We start from the raw sequence: 19,003 nt of genomic DNA, 5'->3' as shown, positions 1-19,003 counted from the left end.
TATTTAAATAATGAATAACCAAGTGGGCCAGCGCCTGCGCTCTGGGTCGCCCTGGTCCCATCATCACGGCTCCTCGCGCATGCAGGAGGCACCGGGGTTCAGGTCCCTTCCCCTTTAAGCCGAGATTCCCACCCAGTCTCTGGGGGAGTAGCCAAGGGGGGCCACAGGGCTGGCTCCGTTAGCTCATGTGGATGGCAGCGGGGCAGGGGGGCCTGGTGCAGTCCTAGGGAAGGAAGATGATGCACAGGAGCATCAGGGCAAGCTGGCTCCCCCCGGTATCGTGCTCCATGGGCCTTGCCCGGCAGCCCTGCCGCAGACAGGAAACTGGGCTTGTTTTAACTCTGCCTCCTGCCAGAGGTTGCCCACAGAGCTGCAGCTCCTTCCCCCTGGGCAGAGCCCCCCCGCCCACACAGGGCAGGAGACTCGGGCATCTGGCTCGCACCAACCGCGTCCTGAGCCCGGGCTCTGTGTCCTGAGCCAGCCACGACCCGGAGCTGCAGCAAACGGCCTCAGCAGAGAGCTCGGAGTGGGAAAGGGCCTCCCCGCCTGGGTCGCCTGCTCCCTGGGGCTGTGCCCCACACAGGTGGGGTGCAGTGTCGCCCTCGGCTCCCCGTCCCCCCAGGCAGGCCCCGGGCTCTGCTGCTCTGGCGATCTGTGTCCCGAGCAGCGGGGCCGCCACGCCTTCCAGCAGAGCCTTGGGATGTCGCGTTCGCTTTTCCCCGCCTCCCGAGCCCCTGGGACGGGGGAAGCTCCGGGGGCTCTGGCCACCCGGACATCCCAGCTGCCGATTGCACCGTCTCCCCTGGGCCTCAGAGCGGCTGCGCAGGAGCGGGGCCGGCGCCCTCGGCTGGAGCTCTCGGCTCCTTCAGCTTGTAGACGAAGCAGGTGGAGGCGCCGCGGGCCGTGAGGGACTCGGAGCGGAGCTGCTGGGGGCGGCTGTCCCCCGCCAGGAGCTGGGAGGTGCTGTCCGTCACCAGGAAGAGCCCGTAGGCCTCCGGGTTGGAGACGCTGTACTTCTTGCTGCAGGCCAGGCACACGGAGGCTGCGGTCATGTGGGCGGGGCCGGGAATGGCCTTCTGGTTGGCGAAGGGCTCTTCGAAGGAGACGTAGAGGATGTCCTGAGAGAAGGGGGGGAGGGGCTAAATCAGGCAGACCAGAGGCTAGGATGATGGGCACTCTATGTATACACCATACTGAAACCTGATGGCAGAGAGATGTGGCCCATTGGGATCGGGCACTGCACTGGGACTGGAGAGATGTGGGCTCTGTCCCTGCTGGGTGACCTTGGACAAGTCCTGTTTCCCCCATGCCTCAGTTTCCCCTCCCACTCTGTCCATTTGGAGTAAGCTCTCTGAAACAGAGCCCCTGGGTGCTACCGTATTACACCTAATAAACCACCTCAGGCAGCTCAAGAGCGACTGTTCATCACTGCGGGCAGTCACGACCGACCCGTTAACTTCATACAGAGTGAATCATTATTTGGCACCGCACGTCATTCCCTTTCTGAATAAGGGTTCTGGGCCTTTAAGAAGGCAGGGCCCTATGGCTCCGCCCACTGGGTGGCGCTGTGTGTATATAACCAAGGGCAGGAGGTGGCCACTTCAGTTCTTTGGGCCAGCCTGTCTGTGGGATGCGCATCTAACCAGGCTGGGGAGAGGCTGAACCTCAGACCCCTCTGCCCCCAAAGCACTAAAGACGAAAGAGAATCTCCTTTAGCTGCCAGTACGGGGTCTAAGACCATGCACAGCCATTCCACCTCTGTGCAGAGGGAGAGGAGGAAAGCTGCACAAACATCTGCCACAGCTCAGTCCAACCCCCCCGACCCCTTAGTCCTTCCAGCCCCGTCCCCCTCCCAGAACCCGGGTCGGAACACGGCTCCTCTCCGAGCTTGTCGCTCCGGCGTCTTTACGGGCCAAGGCGGCGGAGCTGAGGGCCTCAGGCAGGGCACCGGCGCACAGAGCTGGGAGCGAGCCCAGGCCGAGCCCACGAGCATCCGGCCCCCAAAATGAATAATTCCGCACACGTCACTTGTTCCACAGACGTGGTGGCTGCAGCCTGGCAGGGGAGCCGCTGGCTGCACAGACGTGGGAGATCACTGGGCGGCCCCCCCGTTCTTGAGGGGGAGAGGGGACTGACCTCAGAGGCCACCCAGCAAGTCAGGGCCAAAGAGCCCAGGATCCCCGGCTCCCCGCCCCGTCCGTCGTAATCCGCAGACCCGACTAGCTCCCTAGAACCAGCAAGAGAACCCAGGAGGCCTGGCTCCCATCCCCCTAACCACTAGCCCCCACTCCCCTGAGGCAGGCACAGAATCCAGGCCCCCCAAGCTCCCTACCTGGGAGCGGCGCCGGGTGCCCTGGTGGTGGTGGATGGTGCGCCGGCGCTGCCACTGGTGGATGGAGTGCTGCGCCTCGGAGCTGATCTGCCGGGTCAGCATGGCCGACTGGAAGTTGCTGATGTGGTAGAGGGCCCCGAACCAGGTGGTGAGGTAGTAGCCGCCTGCAGGGGGGAGGGCCACAGGGCTCAGCCAGTGGGGCCCAGGGGCAAGGGCCAGGCGGGGAGGGTAACAGCCTGCTACTGCTGCCCGCAAAGGGAGCCCCTTGCCCAAGACCAGTTTGCTTCTCCCTGTCCTGAGCTGGCCAGCAGGGAATGGGCAGCACCAGTTCCCCCCGGGTCCTGCCGCCCCCACAAACCCAGCTCAGCTACGGAGCCGGGGGGCTGTGGGCTTTGTGCTACCCGCACCAGGCAGGGGCCTCCGGGGCAGCCTGCCAGCCCGCCGGGGTGGGGCTCTGACCTTCGCCCTGCAGCTGGCTCGGGTCCAGCAGCTCCATCATGTACTCCACGTCCAGCTGCACCGGGACGATGTCGCACTTGGCCAGCACGTAGGTCAGCACGGGCAGGAAATCGTCTGCCCCATAGACCTCTGAGCAGAGAGGGGCGCCGTGAGACCCCCTGGGGCCACTCCCCATGCCCTGGGGCCCGATCCCCGCCCACCCCGGAGGGGCCAGTCCCCACGCCCCGGGGCCTGATCCACCCCAGAGGGGCCAGTCCCCACGCCCCGGGGCCCGATCCACCCCGGAGGGGCCAGTCCCCACGCCCCGGGGCCTGATCCACCCCAGAGGGACCAGTCCCCACGCCCCGGGGCCTGATCCACCCCAGAGGGGCCAGTCCCCACGCCCCGGGGCCCGATCCACCCCAGAGGGGCCAGTCCCCACGCCCCGGGGCCCGATCCACCCCAGAGGGACCAGTCCCCACGCCCCGGGGCCCGATCCCTGCCCCCCCGGAGGGGCCACTCCCCACGCCCCGGGGCCCAATCCCCTCACCCCCCAGAGGGACCAGTCCCCACGCCCCGGGGCCCAATCCCCTCACCCCCCAGAGGGACCAGTCCCCACGCCCTGGGGCCCGATCCACCCCCGAGTGGCCAGTCCCCAAGCCCCGGGGTCTGATCTCTCCCCTCCCCTCCTGGAGGGGCCAGTCCCCATGCCCCGATCCCCTCCCTCCCCCCGGCAGGGGTCAGCCCCTATTCCCTGGGATGGGGGCCCCAACCCTCTCCCCCTGGGGCGCGCCTGGGGGGGAAATGGGATGTCTGGGGGAGGCCGGACACCATCTCGGGGGTGGCTGTGGGCTAAGTGGCTTCCCCCGCGACTAGCGGAGCCCCCCGGAGCTGGGGGAGGAGTCCCCGGCAGCGCCCTACCAGTGCCACTGGCGCCGTGGTTCATGGCCTCGTAGATCAGCTTGCAGGCCTTGAGCAGCTGGGCCTCCTTCTTCTTGGGCGAGTAGGCCTGGTGCATGTGGACCAGCTTGGCCTGGATGCGCTCCAGGGCCGGGGCGTCGGGCACGCCGGCCGTCACCCCCAGCTCGGCCGGGCGCTGGCGGCCCATGTGCTGCTGGCGCTCACGCAGCTGCTGCAGGCTCCCGTCCCGGCTGTGGAAATCCAGCAGCTGCCCGTAGATGCAGTCCCGCAGCGGCTTCAGGATGCACTTGTACAGGGCCGTCTCCAGCACCGCACCTGTGGGGCAGCGGCAGGGCCTGTGACCTCCGGCCAGGCGCCGGGCTGGGGGGAGGGCAGAGGGGCCTAGTGGGTAGAGCGGGGTGGGGGCTGGGAGCCAGGACTCCTGGGTTCTGTTCCTGGCTCAGGGCAGGGGGGCTGGGGTCAGGAGGGCAGAGGGGCCTAGTGGGTAGAGCGAGGTGGGGGCTGGGAGCCAGGACTCCTGGGTTCTGTTCCTGGCTCAGGGCAGGGGGCTGGGGTCAGGAGGGCAGAGGGGTCTAGTGGGTAGAGCGGGGTGGGGGCTGGGAGCCAGGACTCCTGGGTTCTGTTCTTGGCTCAGGGCAGGGGGGCTGGGGTCAGGAGGGCAGAGGGGTCTAGTGGGTAGAGCGGGGTGGGGGCTGGGAGCCAGGACTCCTGGGTTCTGTTCCTGGCTCAGGGCAGGGGGCTGGGGTCAGGAGGGCAGAGGGGTCTAGTGGGTAGAGCGGGGTGGGGGCTGGGAGCCAGGACTCCTGGGTTCTGTTCCTGGCTCAGGGCAGGGGGGCTGGGGTCAGGAGGGCAGAGGGGCCTAGTGGGTGGAGCGAGGTGGGGGCTGGGAGCCAGGACTCCTGGGTTCTGTTCCTGGCTCAGGGCAGGGGGGCTGGGGTCAGGAGGGCAGAGGGGCCTAGTGGGTGGAGCGAGGTGGGGGCTGGGAGCCAGGACTCCTGGGTTCTGTTCCTGGCTCAGGGCAGGGGGGCTGGGGTCAGGAGGGCAGAGGGGCCTAGTGGGTAGAGTGAGGTGGGGGCTGGGAGCCAGGACTCCTGGGTTCTGTTCCTGGCTCGGGGCTGGGGTCAGGAGGGCAGAGGGGCCTAGTGGGTGGAGCGAGGTGAGGGCTGGGAGCCAGGACTCCTGGGTTCTGTTCCTGGCTCAGGGCAGGGGGGCTGGGGTCAGGAGGGCAGAGGGGCCTAGTGGGTGGAGCGAGGTGAGGGCTGGGAGCCAGGACTCCTGGGTTCTGTTCCTGGCTCAGGGCAGGGGGGCTGGGGTCAGGAGGGCAGAGGGGCCTAGTGGGTGGAGCGAGGTGGGGGCTGGGAGCCAGGACTCCTGGGTTCTGTTCCTGGCTCAGGGCAGGGGGGCTGGGGTCAGGAGGGCAGAGGGGCCTAGTGGGTGGAGCGAGGTGAGGGCTGGGAGCCAGGACTCCTGGGTTCTGTTCCTGGCTCAGGGCAGGGGGGCTGGGGTCAGGAGGGCAGAGGGGCCTAGTGGGTGGAGCGAGGTGGGGGCTGGGTTCCATCCAGCTCCAGGAGGGGCGGGGAGCACTGTACACCCCACACCAAACCCAGAACACTTTGTTCTCTCCCCGTCTCCCTTAAAGCATCGCTCACATGGGAACCCGGCCCCAGCCCCAAGCTGCCTTCCATCATCAAGGGGGCAGGCCAAGTTCCCCTTTAAGAGCTCTCCTGGCTCCGGGCCCCCGCACCGCCCCTCGGCTTCCTGCCCAGGCGCTGCTCACCGAGGCCGGGAGCGGAAGTTGCAGCAGGCGGGGGAGCGTGTGACCGCACTGGCCCTTCCGGTTGCATTTATAGCCACGGGCCTTCTCTCCCCACTGGGGCTTTTTATAACCGGGGAGGGGTCCCCCTTAGCTCACCCACAGCTGGCCTCCCCTCCCACTCGCCTGAGCCAAGCCTGCCCCCCAACCTTCCCCTCCCCCAGGACGGAAGTGTGTGGGGTGGGGAATCTGTCTGGGGCCTTGGACGCTCTGCTGACCCCCCCCCCCACTGTGCACCCGGGACGCGGCCCGAGACCCGCAGACTCGTTTCATGCAAAGGGGCCATGTGGGGGGATGGGAGGTGAGCTGGGGGGGCTGCAGCTCGGGCTGGATGAAATGGAGCCAGCCCCCACCCCCCACCGTGGGAATCCCCCCACCTGTCCTGGCAGCCCACGCCCAGGACCTGGCTCCTGGCTGCCCCCAGCTGCCCTCCCACACCCAGCCCCTCCATCTCCAGCACCCAGACACTCCCCCCCCATTTGACTCCATTGCCCCACCTCCTTGAGTGTGTTGGCCCGTTCCCGGCCGTGGCCCCCTCCCCGCGGCCCCCCCCGGGCCCCCGCGGCCCCCCTCCCCGCGGCCCCCTCCCCGCGGCCCCGGCCCCCGCGGCCACAGCCCCCTCCCCGCGGCCCCCTCCCACGGCCCCCTCCCCGCGGCCTGCCCGTACCCAGGTCCATCTCCTCCAGGTCCCCGTACTCCCAGGTGTCGTGCAGCTCGGAGCTCTCCAGCAGGTAGCCCTTGATGTTGCTGATCATCTGGCGGATCTCCTGCAGCATGTCGGTGCTGTTGGGGTGCCGGGCCATCCCGCCGCGCAGCACGTGCCCCAGGAAGTTCTGCACCAGGCCCCCCACGTAGGAGGCCGGCTCCTGGGCCAGCTCCTGGACCCGTCTGGCCAGGCGGCGCTCAGCCGAGAGGAAGCCGGTCAGGGCGCTGCCCACGGCCGACAGGCGGTGCAGCACCCGGCCGGGCAGCGCCGAGTGGTGCTTCTTGCGGGGCGTGACCGGGTGGGCGTCCGCCTCCTCCTCCACGCTGCTGATGGACAGCGAGTCCAGCTCGGGGATGGGCGGCAGGAGCAGGCTGTCGGCCGGGCCCAGCAGCGAGGACTCTGAGCGCGACCTGGTCAGCGCCCAGGGGACGCCTGGGCCCCCCTCGATCCAGGAGACCCGGTGCGGGGACGCCGGGCCCTCCGGCCTCTCGGCGGGCGGCGAGGCCGGCGCCTCCTCGGACATGTTCCAGGCCGGGCGGCGCAGCAGCAGCTTCCGTTTCAGCAAGGCCGGCGCGGCGTCGCCTGCTGGGGGCGAGGCGAGAGGGGTGAGGGGTGTCCCGCCTACCCCTTAGAGGGTGGGATTCTCTGGGGAGGCCATCTGCCCGCCTCGTGGGAGGAGAACAACCTACTAAAAGGCTTCTGCAAGAGGGAGCAGCTGCCTCCAGGCCTAGCTGGCTGCGGGGGGAGTCTAGGGTGAGGAATTTACACCTCCCGCCCTTGGTCCTGACCACAGGGCAATTCCCACTCCCCCACCCCCCGAGGGGCCTGCAATGTGGGGGAGCAGCCCAGGCGCCAAGGCCCTGCCAGGATCAGTGTTACTCACGCTCCCGCCCCCCGAATCCATGCACCCCCCAGCCTGATCCCAGCATCTCCCCCCAACCAGCTGACCTTTGCACGGCTCCTCCTCTTTCCCGGGCTCCAGGGCACCCAGCTGGCCAGGCTCCGTGTCGGCGAGTGCCGGCGGCTTGTCCCACAACCCGGGCCCCTGCCCGTTCGTCAGCCGGAGGGTGCCCCCTCTCTCGGGCAGGTGGCAGGCGGGGGGTGCCCCGGGCAGCCCGCCCACGCTGCTGTGCTCCGACAGGAACAGAGGGTTGATGACGCACAGCGCCCCGTCCTCGGACGTCACCCGGATGGAGAAGACTGGGCTGCTCACCTCCGGGGGACTGGCGGGCTCAGGGCTGGACCCCATGTCCTCCTCCTCGCCTGGGACCGAGGGCGTGAAGGGAGGGCTCCAGAACCCTGCCAGGACAGCGGGCAGCAGGAGAGGGAGAGACGTGAGCCAGCCTGGGGGAAGGGACGGCCCCGTGCCCCGGGCGGGGCGGCACCCGCTGAGCAGGGAGGGCTCGTGCTGCCTGCTGGACGCGGGACACGGGTTCCTTTCCTGCCCCGCCGGCCTGCTCTGGGGCTACTGGCTGCAGGGACGGTCTAGGAGCCAGGATGCTGGGTTCCGTCCCCGGTTCTGGGAGGGGAGTAGGGTCTAGTGGTTACAGTGGGGGAGGGGCGGGAAGCCAGGATGCTGGGCTCTATCCCTGGCTCTGGGAGGGGAGTAGGGTCTAGTGGTTAGAGTCGGGGAGGGGTGGGAAGCCAGGATGCTGGGTTCTAACCCTGGCTCTGGGAGGGGAGTAGGGTCTAGTGGTTAGAGTCGGGGAGGGGTGGGAAGCCAGGATGCTGGGCTCTATCCCTGGCTCTGGGAGGGGAGTGGGGTCTAGTGGTTAGAGTCGGGGAGGGGCGGGAAGCCAGGGCGCTGGGTTCTGTCCCTGGCTCTGGGAGGGGAGTGGGGTGTAGTGGTCAGAGCCTCCTGGCTCCACACGGAGTGGGACCCAGCACTGACAGCCTCCATGGCGGGGAGGGTCCCTGCCGGGGCCCTGGCCGGGCGAGATCCTGCCGGGGCTACTCACTCATGCCCAGGGCAGCGCAGGCGTCCAGCTCGGCCCTGCCGAGGCTCTGCAGGGCGGCCGGGAGCCGCAGCGGGAGGGGCAGCACGTCCCTGCCAAGCCAGAGACACGGAGCTGGTGAGCCGAGGGCTGCAGGGCAAGGACCCCCCATGCCCACACCAGGCGCCCCCCACGCTGGGAGAGCCCTGCCAGTGCCCGGGGGGGCCCCCGAGGGGAGGAGGCCGGGGAGCTGCAGGGCAAGGACCCCCCATGCCCACACCCGGCGCCCCCCACGCTGGGAGAGCCCTGCCAGTGCCCGGGGGGGCCCCCGAGGGGAGGAGGCCGGGGAGCTGCAGGGCAAGGACCCCCCATGCCCACACCCGGCGCCCCCCACGCTGGGAGAGCCCTGCCAGTGCCCGGGGGGCCCCGAGGGGAGGAGGCCGGGGAGCTGCAGGGCAAGGACCCCCCATGCCCACACCCGGCGCCCCCCACGCTGGGAGAGCCCTGCCAGTGCCCGGGGGGGCCCGAGGGGAGGAGGCCGGGGAGCTGCAGGGCAAGGACCCCCCATGCCCACACCCGGCGCCCCCCACGCTGGGAGAGCCCTGCCAGTGCCCGGGGGGCCCCGAGGGGAGGAGGCCGGGGAGCTGCAGGGGCCGGGCACACTCCATGCTGGGCAGCGGCAGGAGGAAGTTTCTGTGGCCACCCTGCCCCCACGGCCACAGCTTCCTCAAACGCAGGGCAGGCCACTTTCCAGACCGTGGGCTGGGGGTCGGGGATGCCCCACCCCCGACGGGGGCTCCTTTGCAGGGAGCTTGGCATGGGGGAAGGGGAAACGGACATAAATCGCCCCCCCATCACACACAGTCACTCACCTCTGCATGGTGTCCTGACTCCCTCCCCCTCCCTCCCCCGTGCTGTAACCACTAGACCCCACTCCCTTCCCCAGGCAGGGGAGAGGTCCCAGGAGTCCTGACTCCCTCCCCCGTGCTGCAACCACTAGACCCCACTCCCTTCCCCAGGCAGGGGAGAGGACCCCGGAGTCCTGGCTCCCAGCCCCCCCGTGCTGTAACCACTAGACCCCACTCCCTTTCCCAGGCAGGGGAGAGGACCCCGGAGTCCTGGCTCCCAGCCCCCTCCCCCCCCCCCCGTGCTGTAACCACTAGACCCCACTCCCTTTCCCAGGCAGGGGAGAGGACCCCGGAGTCCTGACTCCCTCCCCCGTGCTGTAACCACTAGACCCCACTCCCTTTCCCAGGCAGGGGAGAGGACCCCGGAGTCCTGGCTCCCAGCCCCCCCGTGCTGTAACCACTAGACCCCACTCCCTTTCCCAGGCAGGGGAGAGGACTCCGGAGTCCTGGCTCCCAGCCCCCCCGTGCTGCAACCACTAGACCCCACTCCCTTTCCCAGGCAGGGGAGAGGACCCTGGAGTCCTGGCTCCCAGCCCCCCGTGCTGTAACCACTAGACCCCACTCCCTTCCCCAGGCAGGGGAGAGGACCCAGGAGTCCTGGCTGCTTGCCCCTAACTGAAGGCTCAGCCCTGGGGACCGGAGGGCGGAGACTCAGGGAAAACATCTCCCGTCTCCCAGCCCCGCTCACCGGCTCACGGCGAGGAAAGCAACCAGCTCCACAAGGCCCAGGAAGCGCAGCTGGGATCCTTCCAGGCAAACAGCTGGGAGAGAGAGATGGGGTCTGAGACACACAGCGGGGCCCCCGTGTGGCCTGGGCCCCGTGGGGAGGTCTGAGGGTGCTGCAGGGGCCCGCCTGGCGGCAGAAGCCGGCTGGAAGTTTTCCCCCATCAGGAAGGTCTCTTCAGCTCTGAAGAAGCGGCTTGTTCTGGGGTGGCGCACGTCAGAGGCCTGGCTGGTTCCAAAGTGCGGGGAGGCTGAATTCCAGGACCTCCAGTGCCTGACCCCCCCTCTCCGGTCTGTGCTCCCCATAGCACCCCACTCCCAGACACCCTCCCTGAGCCTACGTCCCCAGTGGGGAATCAGGGGCTCCGAGAAATGAAGCTACAAAGTTACAGAGAGTCCATGGCAGAGCAGGAAAGGAACGCAGGAGTCCTGGCACCCAGCCCCCTCCTTGCTCTAACCACTAGCTGGCACTGTCCAACACCATTTCAATCAGCTACAAACCTCGGCTACTTCCTGACCGTCCCAGGCAGCATCGCCGGCACTCCAGCTCTGATCCACGGCGACCCGCCAGGCCCTGGCTGGCTCCAGCCGCCCTGGTCTGCTCCCCTCTGCCTGCCTGCCCCACCCTGCCCCATCGCCCAGTGCGTCTGCGGCAGAGATGGCCAGAGATAAGCCACCACGGCTCTTCCCCAGAAGCAGGGAGGAAGCTACCGCTGGTGAGCCGAGGCGGCTCCGATACCCGCGCAGGGTGGGGCTGGGCATGGAACCCAGGGATCCGAGCAGGGGCAGTTCTGCTTGACCCGGAGGCCAGACCTGCTGTCGCTGGGTCCCTGAGGTCCCCCCAGCCAGCTCGGCACCAAGCCAAGCTCCCCTCCACCTCCGGCAGTTGTGTCCTGGCCCCGCAGGCTCACAGCCCCCACCCGTCCAGCCGCGAGGGCCTGCCAAGACTCGGGCAGCTCCGACAGCCTCGACAGGAGCCCAACACCTGGGTCTATCTGCTCTGGGGCGGATGGAGGCCAAGGAGTTCCTGGCTGGGAATCCTCCACTCCTGCCCGCTATGTGGCCTTGGGCCAAGAACCGCCCTCTTCCCGTGCCTCAGTTTACCCCACCCATCCTAAAAATAGTGACGACTTGACCTCCCCACTAAGAAGTCTTAAAAGGGGGAAACTGAGGCACCAAGTTGCTCAAGGCTACACAGAGTTAGGAGAAAAGAACCCCGGAGTCCTGCCTCCCAGCCCCCAGCTCTAACCACTAGCCTGACCTCACCTTTCCTGCCTGGCACCTCACCAAGGACGTGTGAGCTGGGCAGGGGGGAGGCCAGAGCAGCTCTGCCATTGGGGGCAGCTGGCTGAGTCCTGGGGGTGGAAGGGTCTAGTCGGCAGCTCCACCTCGGGGTCTCCCTCATGGCCCCGGCTCCTTCCTCTCCCGGCCTCTGCTACAGCTGCTTCTGCAGCCCTTAGGCCCTTCCCTTTGCTTGTGCAGCAGGAGGAAACCACGTCGCCAGCCTCAGGACTTTATGTGGCGGCAGTCAGAACTAGTGGTGAGAGCAGGAAGGTCTGACGTGGGGACTCCTAGCTCGGGGAGGGAAGTGGGGTCCAGTGGTCAGAGCAGGGGGCTGGGAGCCAGGACACGTGGGTTCTCTCATTGGCTCTGCTGCGGATGCACAGCGGGAGCCCAGACACGGGCTCCCTGCCCCCCACGGCCTCCTCTGCGATCAGCCCGGCAGCTGCCCCGACCTACCCGAGCTGTCCTCCCGGATCTGGAAACGGCAGACAGCTCCATCGCCGGGCCCCTCCCTGCCGCTCCGCACCAACAGCACCTTCAGCTCCGTGCCGGCCACCAGGAACGTCTGGGGCAGGACCGAGAGGGGAGGGAGTTCAGCGGGGTGGGGAGGGAGCAGGCCAGTGGGGCTGGGTGGAGGCCAGGTAGGGGGGTCCCGGGGCAGCCTGGCTCTCCAGGCCCCAGAGGGCATCTGTTTGTCTTCCACACCTGTGGTTCCCTGCTTGACCCCTGCCAGCCAGGAATCGTGCAGCCCCAGGGCACCAGCCATCCCAGTGCCAGCCCCAAACCCCGCAGCCCCGCCCACCCCTCACCACAGAACCCCATGCATCCATCACCGTAAAGCCCCAGCCACCTACCACTTTAGAGCCCACCTACCTGGAAGCCCCGCCCACCTACCCCCTTAAGCCCCGCCCGGTTCCACAGCCACTTACCCCCGGCGGCTGCCCCCTCAGCAGCTCCGTGGCTTGCTCCGGGCCCAGGCTGAGCTGCCAGAGGCCCCGGGACAGCAGGAGCTTGTCCAGGAGCGTCAGGGGGGCCGAGGGCTGGCCCTCCCCCGGGGTCTGGCACTGGCCGTTGTGCAGCGGGCGTGGGGGGCTGTGTGCAAACACGAGAGGCACTGAGCGGGGGCGGGCCCTGGGGGGACAGCCAGGCGGGGCCTCTGGCTCGCGTCTCCTCCGCTGACGGCAGCAGGGCCCCCCGTTCGGGCAGCTGAATGTGGCAAGGCTGGGGGCAGGAGATCCCCGCCGAGCCCCCCAGAGCAGGCCTCGCCCCGCGCCTCTGCCCTGGCCCATGATTGTAGATACAGCCGAAGGCAGAGCCATCCCCAGCCCAGCCCGGCTCCCTGGGGCAGTCATGGCAACACGCCGTGCCTCGGTTTCCCCACCCGTAACTGGGGATAACGCTCCTTCTCCTGTGTCTGAGCCGGAAGAGGACAGGTGGACAATGTCTGGGGGGGATCAGCCCCCAGCTCCCCTTGTATGGGAGACCCCAGAAAAACCTGCGCCCCCTCGTGCCCCTGCCAGGAATGGGACTTGGGGCTTGCACTGCTCAGCCTACCAGCTCCCAGCAGGTGAGTCAGGCTGGGGCATGGGGTGGTGGGTGCAAGCCCCCAACTCTGCTCCCCATCAGCAGCAGCGGAGCAGGGCACGGGGCAGGAAGGGGCAAAGTCCTGCGCTGTGGCGGGAGCAGAGGCAGGGCTGGGACAGGTGGGCCCCCCAGGGCCGCTCCACCCCAGTCCAGTGAGACAGCCTGGCAGGGTCCCCCTCTCGCCTGGGGAGGGTCTGTGCTGTGCCCAGCAGGGCGGGGGCCCTGATCAAAAGGGGGGTTCAGTGCAGGCGCTGGCATGACAGGAGATCATCTTTGGGGGTCTGTGCAGTGCCTGGCATTCGGGGTCCCCCGCTCATGTGCTACATTCCTGGTTTGTATTGCACCCCACTGGGACTGCCAAGCAGGGCCCCCAAGTCTGTAATTGGGGAAACAGGAGGGGTTGGAGCCTCAGCAAACGTGAGGTACCAGGGCTCCATGTCTCTGCACCCCATCACCACAGCGTCGCCCCCTTTTCCAGGGCTGCTCCGCCCCTGCCTTGGGTGCCCCAAGGCGCCAAACGGCCCCAGACACTAGAGAATCGCTTCTCCTGGCAGCGCACGGCGTGTGGGACGGGGACACACACACACACACACACGCGCGCGCGCGCGCGCGCCCCGGCCTCCTGCGTGCGACGCCTCACCCCCGCACTGCGAGCGGAGCTCAGTGTGACTGCAGCCTGCTCGCTCCACCTCCCTCCGCCCACGCGCCCTGCCGAGAAAGCCTCCCCAGCGTCCAGGAGCCCCATTGCGCGGGCTCTCAAGAGCCCTACAAGCAGGGGCCAGCATCTCCCGCAGGCCCCTAAACCTGGGAATCCCAACCCGCACCCCCGGCTCCACTGGTGAGCACCCAGCCTTGTGCATGGGGAAAAGCAGAACCGCGAATCACGGGAACATTCGTGGCAGTCCCAGCGGGGCAGCTGGAGTCCCAGTCCTGGGACTCAGTTTCCTCATTCACACCCAGAGGAGAAGCAATGACCCCAAGACAGGATATCCCAGACAGCAAAGCTCATCACAACCCCCAATGGGAGCTAACCAACACCCAGCTGTCCTAGCAAGTGGCTACAATGCAGCTCCTCTTGCTCCAAAGGCTCAGGCCCTCTGGCTCTTGAGCCAACGGGGACTCCCCATTAACTGGGAGCAGTATGGGGCATATGACACACAAGCAGCCTTGGTGCTATCCAGCAGAGGACAGTGGTTGCAGCCACATGGCAATGCCCACACACTGTGCCACACTTGGCTGGGTACACAGACTTGCTCCTGCCTAGAGGTTTGCTTACCTGCTACCGTCATCCCCAGCCCCCGAAGGATCATCTTCTTCAGCAGAAATGTGAGGCATCCTTCACAACCCAGCAGCTGTAACTAACCCATCAGAAGAGGCCACTTGCTTGGAAACCCACGTCCCAGGGTGCATTTAGGCACCTGATCCCTCTGCAGTGGGAGCAAGCAGGAGACAACTCTGTAGCAGGGGCGTGTTGCAGTGTTACTCGCAGGTCTCCCTTCAGTTTCTAGGGGGTCTCTGCACAGCAGGGGCCTGTCCCCTGGTAAACAAGTGAGACACAGCAGGAGTGCGAGCTGTGCAGGAGAACCTCACTGGGGGCAGTTCTCCACGCAGGCCTCCTGGTTCTGGAGGACCCTCCACGACTAAAGCTCTCAGGAGGGGCAACAGGCTCGTAGGACTGGAGCCAGCATATTTCCAGTCCTAGGCACTGGCTGTTTGGAGTGGGAGGGCTTCCGGGCAGGGCCCAGCTGTTCTTTGGGGCCCACAAGCGGCACAGGTACGCACTTCGCATCGGGGCTGGACGTCTCTGGAGATTGGTGGAACAGGAGGGCGAGACTCCCCCAGACCTTCCCAGAGCCCTAAGGCCCAGCCCCATGGCCTGTGTACCCCTCTCTGGATCAGGGCCCAGGCACTGCTGCCTCCCAAAGGGGGCTGCCAGGCCTGGTTTCCACCCGCCCAGGGCCTCGGTCGGGTGCCGGGGGAGGGGAAATAACCCCCAGGCTCAGTTACAGGGTAAGTGCAACCTGTCTGCCTAGCCCGAAGCGCACCCGGGGGTGTCCCAGCGTCGCTCCCCCGAGACTCGGGGGTGTTGGGATCACGCGTCCGCCCCATTTCTTAGGGGTATTACGGTAGCACCACACAGCCCTCCACCCACATCACTGCCCAGCCCCCAGCCGAGATCAGGGCCCCGTCCCATTTCTTAGGGGTATTACGGTAGCACCACACAGCCCTCCACCCACATCACTGCCCAGACCCCCAGCCGAGATCAGGGCCCCGCCCCCCCAGTGCCGGGCGCTGCCCAGACCCCCAGCTGAGATCAGGGCCCCGCCCCCCCAGTGCCGGGCGCTGCCCAGACCCCCAGCCGAGATCAGGGCCCCGCCCCCCCAGTGCCGGGCGCTGCCCAGATCCCCAGCCGAGATCAGGGCCCCGCCCCACCAGTGCCGGGCGCTGCCCAGCCCCCCAGCCGAGATCAGGGCCCCGTCCCACCAGTGCCGGGCGCTGCCCAGACCCCAGCCGAGATCAGGGCCCCGCCCCACCAGTGCCGGGCGCTGCCCAGACCCCCAGCCGAGATCAGGGCCCCGCCCCATTTCTTAGGGGTATTACGGTAGCACCACACAGCCCTCCACCCACATCACTGCCCAGACCCCCAGCCGAGATCAGGGCCCCGTCCCACCAGTGCCGGGCGCTGCCCAGCCCCCAGCCGAGATCAGGGCCCCATTGCACTGGTTTCTGGGCACGCTCAGTGTGAGAGAAGTCTTTGTCCCAAAGAGCTTCCAGACTCCGACAGAGGGTGGGAGGGGAAACTGAGGCACAGAGACTTTTCCCCAAGGGGGGAACCCCGCAGTCTCATACCCCAGCCCCTGGGCCTCGCCACCAGCAGCCGGAGGCCCGCAGGCACTGCCAGGCATCCAGCTCCCAGATGGGGCTGCACCTCGTGCCATGGGCCCTGCTGGGGCGGGCTCCAGGTGCTTTGAACTTCTCTCCGGCGATTCGAGCCTCCTGCCACCCAACGTGCCCGCTTCATGCAGCCCTCCCTGCCCTGGGCCCAGCCAGGCCCTCGCCAGCGTGGGGTGGGGGGGGACAGGCAAGGAAGGAGCCCAGCAGGGGCTCTTACCTGGGGCGGGGGCAGATCTCTGGCCAGGCGGAGCACCACAGGGAGCCGGAGGGAGGCGGCGGCGGAGTGAGACCCGATGCCAGGGCTGTGGTTCTACCTCCGGCAGCCATCACGTGGCCCCGAGCCACGCCGGGCGCAGGGGAAGGCCACGGGGCGCAGTGTGCAGGCGAGAGGAGGGGGAGGGACCAGCGGGTCCGGGTGTCTCACTTGTAGCACCCGCCGGGGCCCAGGAGCGCCAGGGACACCGGCAGGGAGCCTGCGGGCGACTCGCCCCAGGACAGCGGGGCAAAAGGCCAGGTTCTTTGGCATCCCTTGCTCAGAGACCGGCCCTGGCAGAGCGGTGGGGCTGGGGGGCGCCGGCAGGGCTGTGGGGCAGGGGCTGCAGGTTGGGAGCGGAGCTGCAGGTTGGGAGCGGGGGGCCCTGGCAGGGCTGTGGGGCAGGGGCTGAGGGGCGGGAGCGGGGGGCCCTGGCAGGGCTGTGGGGCAGGGGCTGAGGGGCGGGAGCGGGGGGCCCTGGCAGGGCTGCGGGGCAGGAGCAGGGGGCCCTGGCAGGGCTGTGGGGCGGGGGCTGCGGGGTGGGAGCGGGGGGCGCCAGCAGGGCTGCGGGGCAGGGGCTGAGGGGCGGGAGCGGGGGGCCCTGGCAGGGCTGTGGGGCGGGAGCGGGGGGCACCAGCAGGGCTGTGGGGCAGGGGCTGCGGGGCGGGAGCAGGGGGCCCTGGCAGGGCTGTGGGGCGGGGGCTGCGGGGCGGGAGCGGGGGGCCCGGGCAGGGCTGCGGGGCGGGAGCAGGGGGCCCTGGCAGGGCTGTGGGGCAGGGGCTGCGGGGCGGGAGCAGGGGGCCCTGGCAGGGCTGCGGGGCAGGGGCTGCGGGGCGGGAGCAGGGGGCCCTGGCAGGGCTGCGGGGCGGAAGCGGGGGGCAGGAGCGGGGGGCTGCGGGGCGGGAGCGGGGGGCCCTGGCAGGGCTGCGGGGCAGGGGCTGCGGGGCGGGAGCAGGGGGCCCTGGCAGGGCTGCGGGGCGGGAGCGGGGGGCAGGAGCGGGGGGCTGCGGGGCGGGAGCGGGGGGCCCTGGCAGGGCTGTGGGGCAGGGGCTGCGGGGCGGGAGCGGGGGGCCCTGGCAGGGCTGCGGGGCAGGGGCTGCGGGGCGGGAGCAGGGGGCCCTGGCAGGGCTGCGGGGCAGGGGCTGCGGGGCGGGAGCGGGGGGCCCTGGCAGGGCTGCGGGGCAGGGGCTGCGGGGCGGGAGCGGGGGGCCCTGGCAGGGCTGTGGGGCAGGGGCTGCGGGGCGGGAGCGGGGGGCCCTGGCAGGGCTGCGGGGCAGGGGCTGCGGGGCGGGAGCGGGGGGCCCTGGCAGGGCTGCGGGGCAGGGGCTGCGGGGCGGGAGCGGGGGGCCCTGGCAGGGCTGCGGGGCAGGGGCTGAGGGGCGGGAGCGGGGGGCCCTGGCAGGGCTGCGGGGCGGGAGCGGGGGGCAGGAGCGGGGGGCTGCGGGGCGGGAGCGGGGGGCCCTGGCAGGGCTGCGGGGCAGGGGCTGCGGGGCGGGAGCGGGGGGCGCCGGCACAGCGGGGGGCGCCCAGAGCGGAGCTGGGGGGCACGGAGCCTGCGGTCGCACGGGCAGGTGCACAGCCCTGCTGGGATGCTGGGGACGGGGCCCCGCCTGTGAGGCCCACACAGGGAGCAGGTTGAACGTTTCCTCTCGCGCCTACGTTATCGCAGCTCCGATCGCTCAGCGAAGTGCAGGTGGGGCAGGCCCAGGGCGCGCTCGCTGGGGGGGGGGGGACTATTGCTGCGCTTTCCCCACAACCCCCTTCCCCTCCCCCAGCAGCGCCACGGGCCCATTCGACCCAACCCCTCTCCCTGGCCCCCGACCCCTGCGTCTCGGTAACTTTCCGCCTCCTCCCGCCCTTGGCCTGCGACGAGAAAGGCCATTCCCCCCCCCCCCCCCCGGGCTAAAAACGACCTCCGGCCGCGGGTTGGGCCATGGGGGCCTGGCACGTTCTGGCCCCCCCCCTTAGTGCCATCCAGAGGGGGAGCACACCTTTCCCGTCACCTCCACCGGGGCATCGCTTGGGGGGCACAACTGGAGCCAGCTAGGGCCCAGCCCAGCTGCTCGCCCCACGGCATACAGCTGCCCCCCAAGCGATGCCCCGCAGGCTAAGCAAGGGGGGCCCACGGCAGTAGGTGGGGCGGGGGCTCTTCCTTCCAAGCAGCAGAGCCCCCCAATGCAGGTACTCACAGAAGCCGGATGGCTCATCCCCCTGTCAGCTGGAACTGGAGAACCCGGGTCTGCTCCAGCCACAGCCCCCACTGCCCTGGCTCCCAGCCCCCCTCCCCCCGGAGCTGGCCACGGGACCCCTGTCCCCCGCTGCTGCTGACAGCTGCACTTCCCTTCTGCGGCTCAGCTTGGCCCCGCTCGGCGCCTACCTGCTCAGACGCGGCCACCGGAGCTGTTCTGCTGCGCGGCTGAGAAGGGTGCTGGAGCCCTCCGGCCCCTCCCTGCAGGCCAGGCCAGGCGGCCCTTGGGTTTGCGTTGTTCCGGTCTTGCAGCCGAAGGCTTTCGTAACCCTGCTGCTCGCCCAGACTTGCTGCCTCTGACAGGAGCTCGCCCGGCTGCTCCGGCATCGGCCTCCCCACTTGGGGAGAGCGGGGTCTAGTGTTCAGAGCGGGGCATGGCGGAAAACTGGGACTTGTGGTTCCCATCCTAAATCTGCCACAATCTCTGACCCAGGGCCTTCTGCTCACGGCATGCCTCAGTTTCCCCACCCCTGGCGTGCCCTGCTCAGGCGATGCGCACTGAGAGCTAAGGGCCCTACCTGCCAACCTGCAACCTCCAACTTGGGGCCTGATCCTGCTGCCCAGCGGCCAGTGGGACGAGTCCCACAAGGGGAAGGAGACTCAGGCTGGATTCAGTGTAAGTGCAGAGGGGCTCCAGGGCCTGTCTACACTACCCCGCCAGTGCGCACTAGGGGGTAATGTAGGCAACCGCACTTGCAAATGAAGCCCAGGATTTGAATTTCCCGGGCTTCATTTGCATAAACTGGGCGCCGCCATTTTTAAATCCCTGCCCCTCGTGGAATGAGGAGTAACGGTAGTTCGGATAGGAAGCCCAGTCCGAACTACCTACTTCGTGCCGCGCGTAACCGCGCTGCACGGGGTTCAAACGAGCGGGGATTTAAAAATGGCGGTGCCCAGTTTATGCAAATGAAGCCTGGGAAATTCAAATCCCGGGCTTCATTTGCAAGTGCGGTATGCCTACATT

At 68.9% G+C, this 19,003-nt stretch overlaps 1 protein-coding gene across 3 annotated transcripts; it reads right to left on the bottom strand.

Moving 5' to 3' along the window:
• Positions 1–2: 2 nt before the first annotated feature.
• Positions 3–18,739, bottom strand: RINL (Ras and Rab interactor like). Of its 3 annotated transcripts, none has more exons than XM_075917195.2 (12): positions 18,169–18,739; positions 13,920–14,070; positions 11,989–12,151; positions 11,516–11,624; positions 9,741–9,813; positions 8,169–8,257; positions 7,159–7,509; positions 6,172–6,795; positions 3,692–4,006; positions 2,792–2,920; positions 2,333–2,496; positions 3–1,118 (listed from the first exon to the last, which is right to left on the bottom strand). In XM_075917195.2, the coding sequence occupies exons 2-12, from the start codon at positions 13,976–13,978 to the stop codon at positions 810–812; spliced, it is 2,385 nt and encodes a 794-aa protein (XP_075773310.2). In that variant the 5' UTR covers positions 13,979–14,070; positions 18,169–18,739; the 3' UTR covers positions 3–809. The 3 variants fall into 3 exon arrangements, with proteins under 3 accessions (XP_075773310.2, XP_075773309.2, XP_075773311.2); XM_075917194.2 differs by lacking the exon at positions 18,169–18,739 and adding an exon at positions 15,756–16,068; XM_075917196.2 differs by lacking the exon at positions 18,169–18,739 and having other exon boundaries at positions 4–1,118; positions 6,172–6,792; positions 13,920–14,848.
• Between the last annotated feature and the right edge of the window lie 264 nt (positions 18,740–19,003).

This window comes from Pelodiscus sinensis, chromosome 18 (genome assembly GCF_052426305.1).
Source record: "Pelodiscus sinensis isolate ZL-2025 chromosome 18, ASM5242630v1, whole genome shotgun sequence".
NCBI classification, from domain to species: Eukaryota; Metazoa; Chordata; order Testudines; family Trionychidae; genus Pelodiscus; species Pelodiscus sinensis.
The sequence above is the reverse complement of the archived record's forward strand: the minus strand, read 5'-3'. Positions and strand labels throughout refer to the sequence as shown.

Coding starts and splice junctions, on each gene's coding strand:
- RINL (XM_075917195.2), bottom strand. CDS start 13,978: ATGCCTCACATTTCTGCTGAAGAAGATGATCCTTCGGGGGCTGGGGAT. Junction 12,152..13,919: donor GCTGGGGATGACGGTAGCAG/GTAAGCAAACCT, acceptor GTTTGCACACAG/CCCCCCACGCCCGCTGCACA. Junction 2,497..2,791: donor GAGCCAGCTGCAGGGCGAAG/GTCAGAGCCCCA, acceptor TCCCCCCTGCAG/GCGGCTACTACCTCACCACC.